Below are 19424 nucleotides of genomic sequence, written 5' to 3'. Positions count from 1 at the left end.
GATTTTTCTTGTCACCGATATTTTGTATCGTGGAAGGTTTTTCTTTTTGTTTTGTTTAATATTGTAACTATACTTCCCCCATTTTGTAAACAAAATGAAATGCAACAAAAATCAAAAGGAACAGTTTGAAACAAAAAATTGTTTTTTTTTTAATTTTTAATTTTTTTTTGTCTTTAATTTTTCATTACAAATATTTTCTGCTTTTTCTTGTTTATTTTTTCATAATTTATTGTGAACTAAACTAAGTTTTTTTTTTCATTCTTAACTTTTATAACGACATATAATCATTAGATTTTTCATTTTTCTTTCATTATTTACAAAGTGATTTGGTTATTTTCTGTTTCATTTTACATTTTTATATTTTTTTTAAAAATGTATCTTCCCGCTATTATTACTGTCAATAATAACCAAGTTATTCTCTTCCTCTTCATCTTTTCATTCTTTCCTTTATTTCTATATTTACAAAATTTATTTCTTTTCCATTTTCTTTATTTCTTTTTCTTTAAATTAGTAAAAATCTATGTGCTATCTCTCATTCGAATGATGATTCATTCAATTCATTTTTCTTAGTCATTGTAATTTAAATGTTTCTGGGAGTATTATGTAAACTGTCATGAGTTAAGCAAATTAAATTAAACTTCAAATAACGGGAAGAGTAAATCAATCTAGTCTTAGAAATGTGGCTCTTTTCAATGTTTTTTTGTTGCACAAACAAAACGACGGTAAAAGATTTGAATAGTTTAAGTCTTTTTTGTCTCAGTGGAAAAATAGGATTTGTCACGGCATGACCCTAGGGTCTTTCTTTTCGTGAATGTTTCCAACATTATGTATAAATGGAAGCTCGTCCAGATGTCAAAGATCAGAGTTCTGAGTTCGAAGATTCTCAGTTTTTTTTACTGTTGACAGAAAGAAGTAAAGGATTAAAAGGATTTAGATACACTGATAGTAATTTACGGTCCTGAGGATGAGCCGAGAGAGAAAATACTCTTGAAGTTGTAAGTATGTACGAAAATGGAAACCAAAGATTTTTTGCTTGGAAAACTGATTGGTAAATTCGATTGGTAAAATTGAGATTATTGTGGAGGATGTGAGTGAGATAGTAGATTTTTTAGATTTCGTTAAAAAAATGTTCTTCCATCAACAAAAAATGAAAACATTTTTTCCATTTTAGCCTAAAGGTAAATTTAAAAAAGAATATTGCTTCAAGTAGAGTTTGCATTTTTTATTATTTTCATTTTTGAATTGTGTTCATCTTTGCTGGTTTTCTGGTAGAAGATGTTGTTCACTTTTTGTTTGCTTTTACAATGCGTTTGTTTCTTGTTTTGTTTAATCAAAGGTGTGGTTTAAAAAATGCAAAAATATCACTTTTATTATGCACAACAGCTCATATATAAATATTTTATTTTTATGTTTTTAATCTTAATTTTAAAACTTTTTTTCATTTTTCATTTACAATTTTTTTTTTGTTTTTATTTTTCATTTTTTTTAATTTAATTTTTTTATTTATGGATTTTATGTACACAACAACACAAGAGATGTATGTTCTGTAGAAATGTGTGATTTTTAATCGATTTTCGGTTGATTTTTTTCTTTGTTATAAATTGATAGACAGCATTGTAAAAATGATAAAGATTGCCATTGTAAAAGCTGCCACAGTTTTGGAGAACAGAAAAAAAAACTAGGATTTCGATGAAGCAAATAGATTTCAAATTAATTTAAATGCAGAAAGGGGACACGCCCAATTAGTGAATTATAATGAAAAATGAAATTTCATTGATTCATCTTTGTTTCATATAGTTTGTTGATACATCTGAAGAAAAAACATCGTCAGCTGACAAGGAATGACGATAAATAAATTAAATTTCATTTTTCTTATAATTCCCTAAGTGTTCACGTCTCCTTTCCGCATTTATATCATAGTTCCTAGACTTGAAGTGAATCTGTGGCATATCGATTGCAGAATGACGTTCAAATCATAGTCCGTTATTAGTATAATTCTACAATAATTTTTGTTGTTTTTCTCTAATTGTCTGCTCTTATCTACTCATGATATTTTATCGGATAAAGTTTCTTTCCTCTGTTTTATTTCATAAAATATTTTCTTTTCTGTAAATTTATTTTCTGTTCGTTATTGTGACTGGTTTCGGTTTATCCTTTTCTATCATTACACAATATTTTTTAATATATTTATAATGTCGGTAGTTATAATATCATAATCACTCTCTCTGTGTGTTTGTTTTTTTTTACATTACACTTACGTTTTCATCGTTAGATTTTCCCTTTTTTTCTAGTAGTTTTTCTTTCCATTTTGTTGTTGTTGTTATTAGATTAGAATTATACAAATATACCCTGTTGAAGCCAAGGAGTGTGATAAAATGTTGTGAACGAATAGAAAATGAAAATGAAGTGAAATGGAGCGTTATAATATGTTCCATGTTTAAATTGATTAGAAAATGAGAAACATTTGGTTTTTTTCCATTAAAATGCAATTATCGTTTTGTTGAGTCAGAAGGTTTTTTGATCCGTTTCGGATAGTCAGTCCATCGGTTGTTATTTAACTTTTAAGTCTCATTTCGCGAAAAAACCTTTTTTTTCGCCCGGACCAATGAAAAACCTTCTTTCTGCCCGAAACAAACTATTGTAGCGTAAATTGGTGATTATGTTGCTTAGTACGATATTTTATGGGTTTATTTTGTATGGCAAATTAACAAAACGAAATCTTTTAATTAGTTGAAGCAGTCATTGGGTGGAATACCAGCGATTTTGAGCATAAAATCAGAAACAAAAAAAATGTAAAATCTGATATTCGATTGAACGAGTATTTTATCGATTGCAGCATGAGCATTATATGAACTTTAAAATACGAACGATTAAATGAGACGGCATCTTTGTGATAAGCGGGGCCAATTTTTAGGAATTTGTACTTCCATTAAAGTCTTAAAAAAATTCTTAAAATTCCTAAATTTGAAATAATGGATTTTTTAAGGATTTAATTGCGAAAAATATGGCCCTGGTGGTATGATAAGTAGGCCGATTCGATTCTGTGACTTTGGGATTCGAAGATGTGTGAATTGTTAATTCACAAAAATTGTTGGAGAAGACACTCAAGTGGAACATCGTTAAAATACGAAAGCTTTCCTACAAGAGTCATTTGAAATTTTGTAATCGATTTTGCGGGTTTTGTGACTTCACTGAGACAAGTACATTAAATTAGTCTAATAGTACGAATAAGCGAGATGAAATGAAGATACAAATTCCGGCATAAATTAGGATTAAACTTTGTTCGTTGTCACTAGGGATCAGGGTCTCTTTTTAGGAATTTAACTCTTACAGTGAACGACATCTCAAATGTCTCACTGTCAAATTTTTCTGAGAATTTTATTGTGTCATTGCAAATTCACAATGACATTCTCTGAAAAAAATGACAGTGAGACATTTGAGATGTCGTTCACTGTAAATTCCCTTAATTTGTAAATCCAGAAACGGAATTTTTTAAAGGATTTTTTAAGAAATCAATTCCTAAAAATAGGTTGTGATCACGATCCATAAAGGAGCATCACGCAACACCAGGAAAATTCATGAAAATCTTCGGAATTTTTAATAATTTTACGGAATTTTTAAGAATTAAATTCCAAAAAATATGCCCTGCGTGACACACGTCCACCATTTTTCAAGTGTCACATTATTCATCGTTCGTTTGGTTACTTATGGCAGTAAAATTGATGAAATAAATGCAATTTTCCCTAAAAAAAATTAGTTGTTAAATGAAAAAGGGTACCAAGAAGGACGCACCAAATAAATGAAATGAAATTTTCTCGAAGCAAAAATCAGCTGTGCAAAATTATGATTTTTTTTTGTTTTGTTATTTTGGCTATGTTAATAAACTCTTCTATAGGCCTATCATGATTGCATAACAAACTACATCTCCATTTCTATTTTATTTAATTTTTTTTATGAGTTTTTCTTTCTCCGCCTTAATTTGTAAAATGAATAACTTTTTTGTTTAATTTGTTTTTAAATTTTACTTTTGTTTTACCATTCCTGTTCTTAAGATTTAAATCTATTTTTCTTTTACTTTATGTACAAGTTTATTAGGTGAAATTGTTTTTATTTTATTTTGTTGTTGTCATTTTCCCACTTTTTTATTTTTAACTTTTGTGTGATGATGATGTCACAACAGTCATCGGTCATTTTCCATTTTTATTTCTGTTTGAATTCACATTTCGATATTTTTTTTTATCTTTTCTTTCGATTTTCTTTATTATTTTTTTTTTCTCTATAACTTTAGTCGACTAGTTCAATGGCACTGTTGCACAACACAACATTATTATAGTTTCGTGATTAAAATTTTTTGTTTTTCTTTCTCTCTTTAAAATTTTTTTATTTTATTTTTCGAGTGAAATACAAACGTTTCATGTATTCTTAAGAAATACCTGTATTCGGTGTGACATAATGGCGTGTAGATATTTATGGCGGAAATGATGAAATGTGTCCAGCCAATTGAAAAATAAGAAGTTTTTAGACTTTCCATTGCCTTCATTTGTTGATTTGATGGGAAAAAGAAAACACTTAGAGAGATTCGCACAAAGTTTTTGTTTGTTGTTTTGTCAGTTTGTTCACAAGAAACCACAAAATGGAATTATTTTTTATAAAAATATTTTTTTTCAAATTTTTTTCAATTTTTAAATGTCTTGTGGTTGTAATGTCTGAGATTGTTTAATGTACACTATTGATTTTGATGCTCATTTTTTACTGTTAAACTTTAATTTCCAATGAAACATTATTCGTTTATCGTCCACATACTTTTCACATAATTCTAGGTGAGACTCTTGCTCTCTCATTTTGCATGATTTCAATTTTTTTTTGTTTTTAATTTAATTTTTTTTAATTTAATTTATTTATAATAATTTCTATTAAAATATACAATATAGTCCGATTACTTTATCACAATTCCATTTATTAACTTAATTTCTCTTTAATTTTAATTTTCTTCTGTTTAGTTTATAATATCCCTTCCTCCTCCTCCTCCTCCTCCTCCTCCTCCTCCTCCTCCTCCTCCTCCTCCATCATGTGCAATTAAATTTTTGTTCACAAAAACGTTTTTACCTTCAATAAAACTCTAATTTTCACGACTGATGCCGATGCGTTCGATGAACACCACCGCTCTTCCGTCGCTTACGTTTCGAATCCCTCTGAAATGCCACATTGCCCGGATCGTCGGCCAACTGTGGATATTTGTGTATGCTATGGATATCGATGCCGATCCAACCGTCCACATCGCCGTGCGATATCAGCTCCTCTTTCTCCTCTTCCGACCAATCGCCACGACCCTGAAAACCGGCACCGACCAATTGCTTCTCCAATTCCCATGCCCGTTCGACGGCGCGCTTATGCGCATGCTTCAGTATGCGATGCCGTTCCTGATCCGGATCGACACCATATTTCACTATGACCACAGCGTCTGGACCGTGTAATCGTAATTCTTTGCCGCCGCTGGCACCATGGTCGGCAATTTCGTGGGTGGAGATGTTAAACATTCCGCCCAAACGTTTCAGTTCCTCTGTGTCGTCGCGCAGTTTCAGTACGTTGTCTTTGACAAAGTAGAAGACGTCCTGGTCATGGATGCTGAAATGCAAGTCTAGGAAGAATGAATTGTTGAACACCGACGATACTACGTCTTGCACAACGCTGTTCGATCCGTCCACAACACTGACCAGTGCTCGGCCACTGATGCGAGATATTAGCACACCCTCTCCGAAAACACCTCGACGATATGCAACTCGGGGCAGTAAGTTTCGGGTTTTCGGTTCCATTTTCAACAGCGGTTTCGGTACGAATCCGAAGTCCGAGAATTTCTCGTCAATCTTTTCAACGATACATTGCAGTCCGGACATTACACCGAAATCTGGTGCTAACAATGACGAAATGATTGTTGCTTGCGGAACGTAAACTCGGTCTTTGGTGTACTTGGAGCCTTGCATTTTCTTCAAATCATAGCCGAACAGTTTCAACCAGGAATCCAGATCGGTCATGTATCTCATGGCACCCTTGTTGTTGATTGGATCATTATTGTGGAATCGATAAATGAATACGTCGGTAGGGAAGTTCATTGCCATCAATGGTTCCCACAACGGCGTCATCCACTGTCCAACAGTTGCGTCATACAGGCGTTTCTCAGTGTAAATCAATTGAGTGTGAGGATCCAAAATACCGCCATGGAAGTCAATCGGAATGAAGAAATCGGGATTCGTGTCCTTTATGATCCGGCCGAACGGTGTACGTCTCACTTCTTTCACGATATTTCCGCTGACATCGAAGAACGCCAACGGTGAACCATTCTGATCGGTAGCAACATAGAACCGTTGATCGGCCGTTTCGATTGCCACCAGCAAATCTCTTTCGTCGTACAGGAAGCGATAAGTTCGACCGATTTTCGGGAAGTGAACGTGTGACACTAAATCCGGTGTCATTGGATTGGCATAGTAGTACTGTGTTACGTTGCCTTTCTCATCATACCATGCCACCAAACGGGCTCGATCGTCATAGAAATACCACGTTTGGAATTTGTCCCGTTCGAAGGCGTGAATCAGTTGTCTGCGATTGTTGTAACGGTACTTCTGTTCACCTCGTCGTACCACATAACCGCGAGCATCATAACTGTTGAACTCAACATCACCAATGTGAATGACCCGGTCACCGGTGTCGTATCCCAAATTGGTCTTGTCGCCGTGAGCAAGGATTCCCACAATGTTGCCATTCTCATCGGGAACGTATTTCCAATTGTTCGTTCCGACCACTTCCATTACATGTCCATCCGCATTGTAATTGACTTTATCAACGGACGTTTGCCGTCCAATGGTCGTTTTGTAGGTTTTGATGCGATTCCTCAAATCGTAATCCAATTCCAACCGGAACACGTCCATCGTCTTGATGTTGATCAGAACACTTTTGACGCGACCGTGCTCATCAAAATCGGAAATGGCGAAAAATTGCTTCGATGCGTCCTGAACAACGGTTCGATTGGCAGCGTTTCGCATTATTTTCAAATCGCTGACTCCTTCCAGTACGCCCAAGTTCTGGCTGTACTTGTACCGCAATATGGGCAAATCCTTTTCGTCAATGTCCATTTCGATGCCATTCAAACGAGCGTTGCCATCGTACTGGTATTTGAATTGTGCCGATGCCAGAGAGCTCTTCGATCCGAACTTGAGCTTTTCATCCTTCAATATTCCCGCATGATACTTGAATTCACGTCGTAGCTCGAAACCGGGTTCCATAACTTCGACTGCCTTTATCAAACTGGTGCTTTCCTGGTACGTGTAATGCGTTGATGATAGTCCAGCCAAAATGGTTTCCAGGCGACCAGCTGCATCATACACATAGGCCACCTTACCGGATTGATGTGGATGGATCTTAGCGAGAATTTGTCCTTCATCGTTGTACAGTATTTCGAATGGATGGCGATTGATCGGTGAGAAGTATTGGTACTTGAAGAAACCGAGCGACGTTTGCAACGAGAACGAGTGAATGTGTCCTCGTGGCGTGGTTAGCGACTGCAAAGCACCAGCATCATCATACTGCAGCAAGTAATCGCTTCGTCGTGGTGTGGTCACCTTCAATGGCAAACTGGTCACACTGTCCTTGAACGAATAAACGATGGACGAGCCATCACCATATTTGATCTCGTTCAAACGACCACTGCGATCGAAGGTGTAGTCTTCTTTGAGTGTTCCCCATTTCCACGATGTCAGTCGACCGAAACGATCGTATTCCAAATCGACCTCAGCATATTCACCGGATTGAGGCTTAAACGATACCGGCCGGGCAGTTCGGTCGTATGTGACATTGAGAAGTTCAACTTTCTCTTCCACAAATATGACCACCGATTGAGTCTCACGTTCATATTCCAATGTCAGCACATTTTCACCGTTGATACGCAATTTACGGCCGACCGATGTGACCGGTCGTTGACCTTTACCTTTTCCTTGTTGCTGTCGTCGCAAGAAGTATCTCCATTCGAAACGATTGGCCAGGTCACCGCCAATTTCAACGCGTTGCTTAGCAGGAACCGGATAACTTTCTCCGAGTAATGGATCGATTTCCGACAGCAAACTGTAGGGGATCGCTTCCATACCGACAGAATGACCCCATGGCGTAACACTAGTAGTGCCACCGTCGGCTTGTACGGTAGTTCTGGTTTCAGCTTGACCATTGCGAACCACGACACTCGATCCTTGGATCAACATCGAAATTTCCTTCTGCGAATTCTCAGTCACTTTGATCATTGCACCCTTTACGCTCAGATCGAAGGATAAATCGATGACGCGACCGGTTGGAGTCACTGCCGATGTAAGACGACCAAATTCGTCGTAATTGTACACATAAGATCTACCGGTTGAGTCCAATTTGGTTTTCAACAATCCGGTTGGTCCGTGATATTCGAACGTAACATTGTAATTGTCCGGTGTGCTGAGCTCGTGGAGCATTTTCATCCGGGTCATACGCAGTTTACACTTTTGTCCTTTCGTATTTTCAATCGAATTCACCTGCGATGTGTAGTCTCTCAACAGGAATACTTTGTTGCCGGCAGCATCGGTTACGGTACTCAATTTACCATTCGATGTGTTCACATTGTAGGTGAACAAGTAGCTCGTTTCGCCAGTCATGATGTTCTTGGTGGCAATATGCTGACCGAATCGGTTGAACACGTAGATCTCTTGACTATCTGGAGCGAAGATTTCGTATTCACGAGACAAAGACGCTTCTGGTATGCTTGACATTACACTACGGATGCGGTAGTTGGCTTGATCAGCAATGTGTACATGTCCATCTGGTGTTACAGCCAATGCTGATATCGTGTTAAACTTGGCGCTGATTGCCAGATAATGATCTGCTTCGTAGCAGTCACAACCTCTTTCCAGGCAATTACATTTCGATTCGGCACCAGCAAACGACGTCACTTTTCCATCGGTTCCAATAACTCGAATGCGATTGATTCGCTGCGAATCACTTTCAGCAACGTATAAGTCACCCATCGGACCGAAACTAATGCTCTGAGGTCGAACAAGTGTGGCATGAGCTGCTAAGTCACTATCATAACTTGTACTAGCTGTGGCACAATGCAACGGACGGCCAGCGATAACACGAACTCTGCCATCGGGTGCCATTCGCAATATCATATGATCGTCAATGATGTGCAGGGTATCGTCCAGTGGATTAACAGCCAATTCGGTTGGCCAACGTAGGTGCATTTCTTCGAGCTTCAACGTTCCCTCACATGGAACTGGTTTCCAATGTGATTTGTGCATGTGATTGCCAATCAATGTCGTAACAATGCCGTCACGATCGACCATTCGAATGTTTGTACCGTCAGCGAAGTATAATGTGTTATCGGATGAGACAGCAATGCCTTTTGGATATGCTAGTTTGGCATCCCTAGCCAACGCTCCGTCACCACAATGAGCTTCATCACCTGGCAAGCAACGTTCACCGGAGCCAACTAAAAAGGAATTAAGAAAATTGTTCAAGCAAGCGCGGCCAATGTGACAGAGTTAAAACTGAATCTGAAATCGAACTTACCAATTGGTTCCCAGTTCCGTTCCGGATCAGAGAAGTCGTTATGATTCTTCACCTTGATAATTTGATGGGATTCCGGATCGGAGATGTAGATAGTTCCATCCAGTGGACTTAGTGCCATGTGATAACGGTAAGATACTCGTGTCGCATTCAACATAACAACAGTCTTAACGGTGCCGTCAGTCATAATACGACGGATGTAATTGAAGTCTCCAACATATAAACTACCATCGGGACCAGCAGCGAGTGCAACTGGAGCAAGCAGTCTTTGTTTAGCCGCGATTCCATCGCAATCGGTACATTCAAGTGGACGTTGATGACCATCACCCATTGTTGTTAAAATAACTCGTGGCTTGTGCTTCAGATAGATGTTGGATCCATCGCCTTTCTGAAGAATTCCTTCGTGGAAATTGTAGCGATGATGAACATCCAGATTCCAACCGCCCACTTCAGATATAGTCATGTCGTGTCCACTTAGTTTCGTGGTTTGTACATCCCAAATAATGTCCTTGCAGTCGCTGTATTGGTAACCAACTTTTACAACAGCCGTGGTTACTCCGTATACCCTTTGACGGTAGATGTTCAAGCGATTCCAAGCATAAGTGAACTTAATACCCGGATCTGCTTCAAATGTTCGCTCGAAAAGAATGCCTTCAATCGTAATTCGCAAGTGAATCAATGCCAGAGATAGAGGAACCACTTCCGGTGTTAATTGTAACTTAATTGTGGACAAATAACCAGCTGCCCGCGAACTATGATATACCAAGTTGAGACCAGTGCCAGGTATCTGAAGTGATTCTTGAACGACTTGTGATTCCGCCAAAATGGCACTACGATCTGGACAGGCACCTTGGAAGCCATGTTTCCACGAAGCCAACACAACCGGTTTCATCAAATCGTAATCGTGCGAGAAACATGTATGCGGTGCCAATGCCAACGATTTATCTTCCGACGAGGACATAATTACAGTGTCGATGATAACAACCTCGTTCCACGGTACTTGAACGATGATCGACTGTGGTCGAAATGGTGAACGACCGAATTGTAATGTGACCGCGCCACCACCGTTGACCATAAGATCGAACCATCCGTCGTCACGTGTTATTGTAAAGCCTTCCAATGGTGTCGTTGTGGAAACGCGAACTCCGACCAGGCCCATGTTGAGTGTGGTAACGACACGACCGCGGATCACTGCCGACCGGCTATTTGAGCGGGGAAAGAAGTAAAACGGTTAGCTGAACACAAAAATGATTTTTTGGATTTTTTGTTTTTCAATTTTACAAAGAATGTCCAGCACATGTTGAAACTGATTGAGTTGTCCATCGCGATTGATTGATTGATTTTAGTGGAAATTTTGAAACAAATTTGGCGTCCGACAAAATTAATCAATTTCAAGATGTGGGACTGTCTACGAGTAAATTTTGCGATAATAAATTGAATTATAGTGTAAAAGGCTTTCTATAAAAATAAAACGATTCGAAGAAAAATTGATTTGCCGGTCACATTACAAACAGGTTGAAGTAAATTGTACCGATGAACCTTGTCGCTGATTAAATAGCCACAACTCGCACTGATGGAAAATCCCGCTGGATAATTAATTTTTTTGTTTGAAGCTTTAATTGGCAGGTATTTACATGTCAAGGAATAAAAGTCCTAAAATCCATTTTTCGTGTGAAACTAGTTGACCCGAGGCGAAGCCGAGCTCTGTAATAGATTTTACTTTACTAGTGAGGGAATGTGGCACACTGAGAAAAAAGATTACGTCGGAAACGTATAAAGTGTGGTAAGGAAGTTATACGCCAGACACGTATGCGTGCTAACGTACGACACGTATTGTTATACATACGTCTTGTATAAAATACGAGTGGCATGTTTCTTACCGTAGTCATCGTATATTATACAGTGGCTATGTATGGAAATACGTGTCGTGTGTAAGTACGCATACGTGACCGGTGTATAACTACCTTACCACACTTTATACGTGTCTGACGTAATCTTTCTTCTCAGTGCAGTTTTCCTCGCTCGTAAAGTAAAACGCCATACTGTACACGTGAAGGAATTTGATCTCTCGTATAGAGAGTAAAAGTATCCGAGGGCGTCAGTAATCTCCTATTACAGATGTCATTTTCCAATCCAATTTTTTCCCTAGTGCTGCAATAATGAATACAACTTCTTCGTATCCGATCTCGAAAAATTGCTGGTGCAAGAACTATGTATTCATTTGAAGCCTTTGGATCTGTTGTGCGAATTCTTGATTCAATTGTGGGATTTACCTAGTCGCCTAGGGATCCCGGTTGAGCCCCCATGTGGGATTTACCTAGTCGCCTAGTTCCTAATAAAATGTCGAGTAATACCGACACTCTACCAAAAAAAAGGCATTTTATTATACTCAAAGGGATCCCTAGGCGACTAGGTAAATCCCACACAATTAAGGCCAACACACACTAGCATCTAGTGGTAGTTGGGAATATGACATTTCTATTGTTTAAATCAGCTAAAATCGGATAAAACCGGTTTTAACAATAGAAATATCATATTCCCAACTACCACTAGATGCTAGTGTGTGTTGACCTTTAAAGCCCGTAGAATCTATGTCAAGTGGGACAATTTACTAGTTCCATTGAGAGAATGGAAGAAATTTCGCAATTTGGAACCAAGTAGAGCTGCTATCCATCATAATAAATAGAAAGAAATTCTGTTCGTGGTTCATCTAATGAAAAGTCGTTTCTGACCTCGATTATTCTGTATGATTTCTGAATACGGTGGATCGAACGCAGGGGCTATTATTAGGCAAGGGCGATAATGAAAATGATTATCGATAATTATCAATTATCGATAATCGATAATTATCGACTTTTTTTATCGAAAATTATCAAAAAAATATCGATAATCGATAATTATTGATATTTTGATAATTATCAAGATATCGTTAATTCGATATTTCGGTCCGATATATTCCGATATATCGGTATATTATCATGAATTTTCAGATAAATATCAAAATATCGATATTTTGATAATTATCGAATTTCGATATTTTGATAATTATCGATAATTATTAAATTATCGATAACGATATGATTAATCGATTATCGATAATTTCTTTCGATTGATATTATCGATAATTTTGAACGCCTCCCATCCCTAGCTATTATTGGTCCTTTTATTATTTATCAAATTTACTGAAATTTATCGAATATTTACTGAATTTATCGAAATAGGCCCTGATCGATCCTATTAATTTGATAAATATGATAGACTAATCGTTCAATCATATCAGTACGTTAACGTTAAGAACTGTCCTCAGAAACAGGTCATGTAATACCTACTTCACCGATTGAACTTTAAGGATAATACCAACGTCCGCATCTTCGTTCTGAATATAAAAATTTGCACGAAAATATTTTTGAAATTAATTAGCCATTTTCCATTCATGAAAAACGACAATATTGTCGGTATACAATTTAAAAATATTTGTACGTTCTGTGCCGGCAAACAATTTAACGTTCCTCTTAGCATTTTCATTAAAATCTAAAAAAAAATAAAATAAAAACAAAATAAGAAGAAGATAAAACTGCATAAATATCACTGGTCCGTTTTTTTGCAATGATATTTGCTTTTTGCAGGAACTTCATTAAAATTGTGAAGATTTTTTTATTTGTTTAAAAAATGAAATCCAAAAAATAAAGGAGAAAACAATAAACGAAAAATGTAAAAATAAAATGGACAGAAAAATCGTAAACTTATAAAACAACAGACGTAACAGACAAAAACTCCGGTTTCACAATAGACAAAACGAATACAATTTCAGGATGGTGGTATACATCTAAGGATCATGCGCAATGTATATATTTAACACAAAAAAAAAATGGAAAACTTTTCTATAAATATTATACGAAATATAGAAAACACACGGAATAATAAAAAATTTGTTTAAAAATAAAACATAAAAAACGAAAGATAAAAAAAAACGGTAAAATAAAACAGGAAATTAAAATTACAGAAAAATTAAATTAAAAAATAGTTTTGCACACAGACACACAAAATGAAAAGCTAATTCTACGAAAGCTCTGAGATATACAGAAAAAAATATACTTTTGTTGTTACATGGAAAAGCTATAATTTTCTTATGTGTCAATATGGGGGGACTGTACATTGAAATGTTCTTTTTTTTCTGCTTGTTTTTTTGTTAACATTTTTTCCTTTTTTTAATTGTAATTTCGAACAGATAAACTGCACAAATAACAGAATTCCTCCAGTTAAATATATATTTTTTTTACCATATTCTCGTGCGCACTAAACTGTACCGCCATATGGACGGACAGGGTACAACAAATTGTCATGAAGAATTTTAATTTTATTTTTTGTATTTTTTAAATTACGTCCATGACAATATACAAAACGGCTCTAATGCACTTTCGATAAATAAGAGAGAGAGAGTGTGTGAATGAAACAAAAATGTGTATGGAAACTCTCACGTTGTTGCATTCAACAATACTTTATCAACAGATCGTGTGCAGAGGTTTTTCTATTAAACTGGTGGAAATTTGTTTAAACTTTTTTTTTTTGTTCTTTTGCTTCGTCTTCTTTCTCCGTCCTAAATATATAAAAAAAAATCTTTCCCTTCTTTTAATTTTATGTGTGATAATTTATTTTTACTTGCAAATTATTAAAAGTTCTGCAATTCTTTTATGGTTTTATATAATTTGCTCGTAAATTAAATTTGTTTTAACAAGTTTATGGAAGGATAATTTTTTCTTCTTCTTCTTCTTCTGTGCGCTTTACTGCTTCTTTTTCTTCTAACGTCTTGTATTTTATACATAGGAAATAAACTTTGGTTAAGTTTGAGTGCAGATAGGGTTCGCGGATATTTTCTTCTTCTCTTTTTATTTATATTTTGGTTAAGTAGTTTTATTTTTCCCGAAGAAAAATTTACTTAAGAGAAAAACAACTTTTCCTTTCGAGTGATCGTCTATACTCGGTATATGGCTGTGTAAAGTGCACTTTAACTTCCATCGAAGAAAAACAATTCGGCGAAATAAATGCGTTCAGTTAATGAAAATGTTCAAAAATTTTCCACAGAAAATTGATTCAATTAACAGAAAGGGGTGATGGATGTGGGGAGGATGGCAGTACATTTGCAGAAAATTTTCGATTGCAATTTTGTCAATAAACGTGTTTACCGTACTATGCTGAAATTTAGTTTGCGTTTGAGCGGTAAAATTATCCATTTTCGTTCTTGGTATCAATTGTCAATCAAGAGAAACATCAGATTTCTTCCAAGATCGTTTAGTTTTCGGTAAAGAAAAATGTGACTGTTTGGGGTCAGCTTACACTAAGAGCAGTCTGAAGTGCGTATTTTTGTGAATTTTAATTCTGAAAATTTCCGATAAAATTCTGAAAATATTTTTTTGGAATTTTTCAAAACTTTTCCGGATTTTTCACAATTAAAATCCCCAACAATAAGCCCTGCCAGTCTGTGCTAATTTGAATGAACACTGTTCATCATAGAATAACTTACCAGGGCCGTATCTAGATGGGGCGCAGGGGGCGGCGCCCCTCCTAGAGAAGTCATTTTTTCATTTTTTTTTAAATTTTTCCCATACAAAATAATTTTTTTGGACCTTGCGCCCCCCTAGCGCACTCGGATTTTGAAGTCTGGCTACGGCCTTGTAACTTACATAAAGTTAAATTATTAATACAAAATTAAGAGCAATTTTTTGTAAATTTGTAGTCTACATTTAGGCGGAAAATATTCGTTTTTTGATGATTTCTCTGAACCAATTTTTTTTTTTAATTAAAACCATTAAAGCACGCAAGAATGTGATACTTTTAAAGGAAACATTGGTTTGTGAATCAGAACTTAATCCACTTGGAGAAATCTGTGCAGATTACATAAATTTACACAATCTGCAAAGGTTTCTCCAAGTGTTCTAAGTTATATGACAACCCGATTTTTCATTTAAAAGTAACACATTCTTCCGTGCTTCAATGGTTTTACTTTTCCAAAAAAATATTTTGATTCAGAGAAATCATCAAAAAACGAATATTTTCCGCCTAAATGTAGACTACAAATTTGCAAAGGGTCCGTTGCTCTTAAAGGGAGTTCGTTGCACAGGCAACTTGAAATCATATTGAAAATATTTAATTTTAACGCCTAAATACAGGCAAGATTTCAGCATATTACTGATAGACCATCAGTGATAGTTTTTGATGTTTCTTCGACTGGAACATTTAAGCGAATTGTACCAAAGTTGCAATGTCAACGAAAATAGATTGCGAATGGACCAAAATTAAAAATATCTAAAGTATGCACACTACTATGTTTCGCCCTCATAAAATGACTATGAACAAAAGCTGTTATTTAGTTGTTAGTATGAGTTGTTAGTAGAGTTATATTTTTCGTCTGTGTCTTGTCCAAAAAAGCGCGTGTTTCAATATTGATACCTAACGGGTGTTCTACGTAAAATAAAAGGTCTCTCCCTAATTACATCCCCAGTTTTATCCAATGGCTCAACTACTGACAAATACGCGGCTGCAGTGTTTCAGTATTTTGAACATCCATTATTCAGTAGCCTTGAAATTGATAATTTTCTAACTACAGTAAACCGTAGCAGTGAATTTTCATTTTCGCCAACCTCGATTCCCCGCAACATCGGTCGCAATGTACCAAAAAAAAACTATTTATTTATCGGACAGCGAGGGTAAATTAAACTGCAGTGCTTTACATTGCAAATAAAGTATTTTGCAATTCCATCGTTTACATAAGCTTGAATTATTCGATAAAGCAAAACACTCTACACGAGCGCGCACATAATTCTTTAATCATAAGTAGTTTCGCCACTGAATAAAACACCTCTATTATGGCCCGGTTAATGGAGAATCCCCTCGCGGATATAAAATTTGCACTTTAACTACGGAAAATCTTTTTTTTTTAGCTACATTACATTTCAAATTTTAATACCGTACTGTGTCATGGCTTTCGGTGTGTTTTTTTTATTAAGCTTACCTTGCATTGAAATAATTCCAAAATACGCTGCTCGACCAAGTCAGAGGAAAAGAGAGTATTTTTTTAAAAAAAGAAAAGCAAGAAAAAGGATCGTGTTAGAATTAATTTGCATTTGGTTGTTGTTTTTATAGTTATTGTTATGGCTATGATTTAAGATTTTACTCGGATTTAGCACAAAATATGTATACGGAACACGAAAAAAAAAATTTGAGAAAAACAATAAGAAGAAGAAACTAACGAAAAATGAGAGAGAGAGAGAGATTGTGCAGAATCAATTACCAATTTTTTTTTACTTGTTTTCTAAGAAATTATGTTAAGAAGTTGTAATGAATGTTGGAAATTATGTTACAAGAAAAAAGAAAATCAAAATAAAATGTGAGAGAAGAGAAATAAAAACTAAACTTTTTTCTGTGTAGGAAAAGTACGAAAAAAAATGAATTTTCTTGGCAAAGTGTTTTTTCTTTCGTTGTTACTGATATTAAGTGCTAAAATTTCGCGCACCTTGAAAATGCGAACAGAGAAGAAAAATAATAAATTTATTGTCAAATATTACATATTATGAGATGCAATGCAGCAGCAGCAAACAGCAATCTAACTTTTATTCTCTAGCATTTTCGTTTCGAAAAATTTGTAAATTCTTTTTTTCGCGTTTTATCAAAAGTTTTTTTTTTTCATTTTGTAAAGGTAAATTGAATTCGGAAATTGAAGGAAATGTTTCACATTTTTCGTCACGATTTTTTTCGTTGTTGTTTTGTTATTATTATTAGTAATTTTAGTTGTGTGTATTATTGTTGCATAAATTAATTTAAATATTTTACATGACGTTGAACAATGAAACAGAAATACATTTTTGATTTATTTTCGCATGGTTGTGCTTTTTGGTGCATAATGAATTGATTGATTTTTCATTTTGGAAATTGGAAAATGAGCGAACGCCAATGATTTTCATGATTACAAAATGGTTTTCGACAGATACTACAGTCACATTGTCAGAGATGTTACCCTCTCGCAGCCGACTATTTTCATCTTTTTACAACGAAATGAGCAAATTTCGACCATCTGATATGAATGTTAAAACTAAAATGAAGTGAAAGGTTTTGTCACAATGGACACTGGATAATATGTTCAACAAAAGAAGTAACAGATTCATTGATTAAGAGCGCTCACCACTCGGCAATTTTCTAGCCTACATTTGTGCCCAAAAATATTCGTTTTTTGATGATTTCTCTGAATCAAAATCTTTTTCTGAAAAAGTAAAATCATTAAGGCATTCAAAAATGTGTTACTTTTAAGGGAAAAATTGGTTTGTGGTCTTGGAGAAACCTTTTCAAAACACATAAATTTACACATTTGCAAAGGATTCTCCAAGTGGAATAAGTTATCATCCACAAACCAATTTTTCTCTTAAAAGTATCACATTTTTGCATGCTTTAATGGTCTTACTTTTTCAAAAAAAAAGATTTTGGTTCAGATAAATCATCAATAAAACGAATATTTTTGCGCACAAATGTAGGCTAGAAAATTGCCAAGGGGTGAGTGCTCTTAAGAAGTGATACGCTTTCTGTTTTTTTGCAAAAAGTTAATTCAAAACAACTTTCAATGACGTTATTTTCAGTTTGAACACATATTTACTTGAACACCTAATAGTGTCGCCCTCTTTGCAATCTCTTTGTTCCCCACATTAACATCTGTGTAATAGTCCGAAGATACGAATATATGCAAGAAAGTAGACTAATAACAGATCAATGTAAGATGGCACCACTTTTAGCTGTTCATAGCTGTAAGAAATGCAAAGGTTCCAATGACTTCCAAAACAACTGGTGCAATGCTTGCACTGCAAACTCCGCAGGTATATATTAAATGCGAGGACATTAAGGGTGTGTTCAATGCAGAAGATACTGTAACAGTAATCCGAAAGGTAATTTTTAAAATGCAAAGAAGTACAGTGAACGACATCTCAAATGTCTCACTGTCATTTTTTTCAGAGAATGTCATTGTGAATTTGCAATGACACAATAAAATTCTCAGAAAAATTTGACATTGATACATTTGAGATGTCGTTCACTGTAAGACGATGCATTTTTAGAACAATCAGAATTTACTGACTTTTAAACAAAGAATCTTTGTCAATAAAGAAGAGCTCACTTTGAAACGCTGAACTCAGTATCTTATGACATTCGACGTCAATAGCAGAATGACCAAATGAAGTAATAGTTATTTATCTACCAAGGTAGGTATGAAGGTATTTTTTCGCACTAGATGTCGATTGTCGATCTGAGGCGAAGCCGAGGTCGACAAGACGTCGTGTGCGAAAAAATACCGGCATACCTACCGTGGTAGATACAACGTTTTTCGCAATTTCGGGCCATAATCACCTTTCCAATGCAAAACATGTCTTACATTTTGTTCCAAAATTCTTGTGTATACAGAAATTCATTTGAACGATCAAGAAGGCTGCATTATGATACACAATGCTATGTGATGTAAAGAGACGCGTTGAATGAAATCGAGTAGTCAATGCTTAGTATATACGCTTCAACAATACGTTCGGTATAATTGTGTGACTCTATAGCCGAATGGCTATAGTCGCTGCTTTGTGTTCAAAAACCTTTTGGTGTCGGGGGTTCGATTTCTGGTCAATGCAAGATTTTTATTTATAAAAATTTAGCCTTCGTTGAAGGTAATAGGTTCTTGAGCGTGCGAAAAAAATTTGATATCGCACTGCGTGCGAAAAAAAGTTAATATCGCACTGTGTCCAGAAATACAGTGAAATAAATACCTTCAAAACGACATTAAATGGATGCATGGAAAGGTGATGATTATGGACCGGAATTGCGAA

General features: G+C 35.5%; 1 protein-coding gene across 7 annotated transcripts in view; it reads right to left on the bottom strand.

Moving 5' to 3' along the window:
• Window positions 1–4591: 4591 nt before the first annotated feature.
• Window positions 4592–19424, bottom strand: part of LOC119082722 (teneurin-m) — a 536832-nt gene continuing 521999 nt past the window's right edge. For 6 of the 7 annotated variants that reach the window (XM_037192307.1, XM_037192305.1, XM_037192306.1 and 3 more), the window contains 4 exons: window positions 16586–16612; window positions 9580–10778; window positions 5053–9499; window positions 4592–5013 (listed from right to left, as the gene is read on the bottom strand). In XM_037192307.1, the coding sequence (XP_037048202.1) occupies window positions 5127–9499; window positions 9580–10778; window positions 16586–16612 (5599 nt within the window). In that variant the 3' untranslated portion in view covers window positions 4592–5013; window positions 5053–5126. The remainder of the gene's footprint in view (window positions 5014–5052; window positions 9500–9579; window positions 10779–16585; window positions 16613–19424) is intronic. The other variant, XM_037192304.1, reaches the window with a different exon arrangement.

Source organism: Bradysia coprophila, unplaced genomic scaffold, assembly GCF_014529535.1.
Source record: "Bradysia coprophila strain Holo2 unplaced genomic scaffold, BU_Bcop_v1 contig_476, whole genome shotgun sequence".
NCBI classification, from domain to species: Eukaryota; Metazoa; Arthropoda; class Insecta; order Diptera; family Sciaridae; genus Bradysia; species Bradysia coprophila.
Note: the sequence above shows the minus strand (reverse complement) of the source record. Positions and strands in the feature narration are given on the sequence as shown.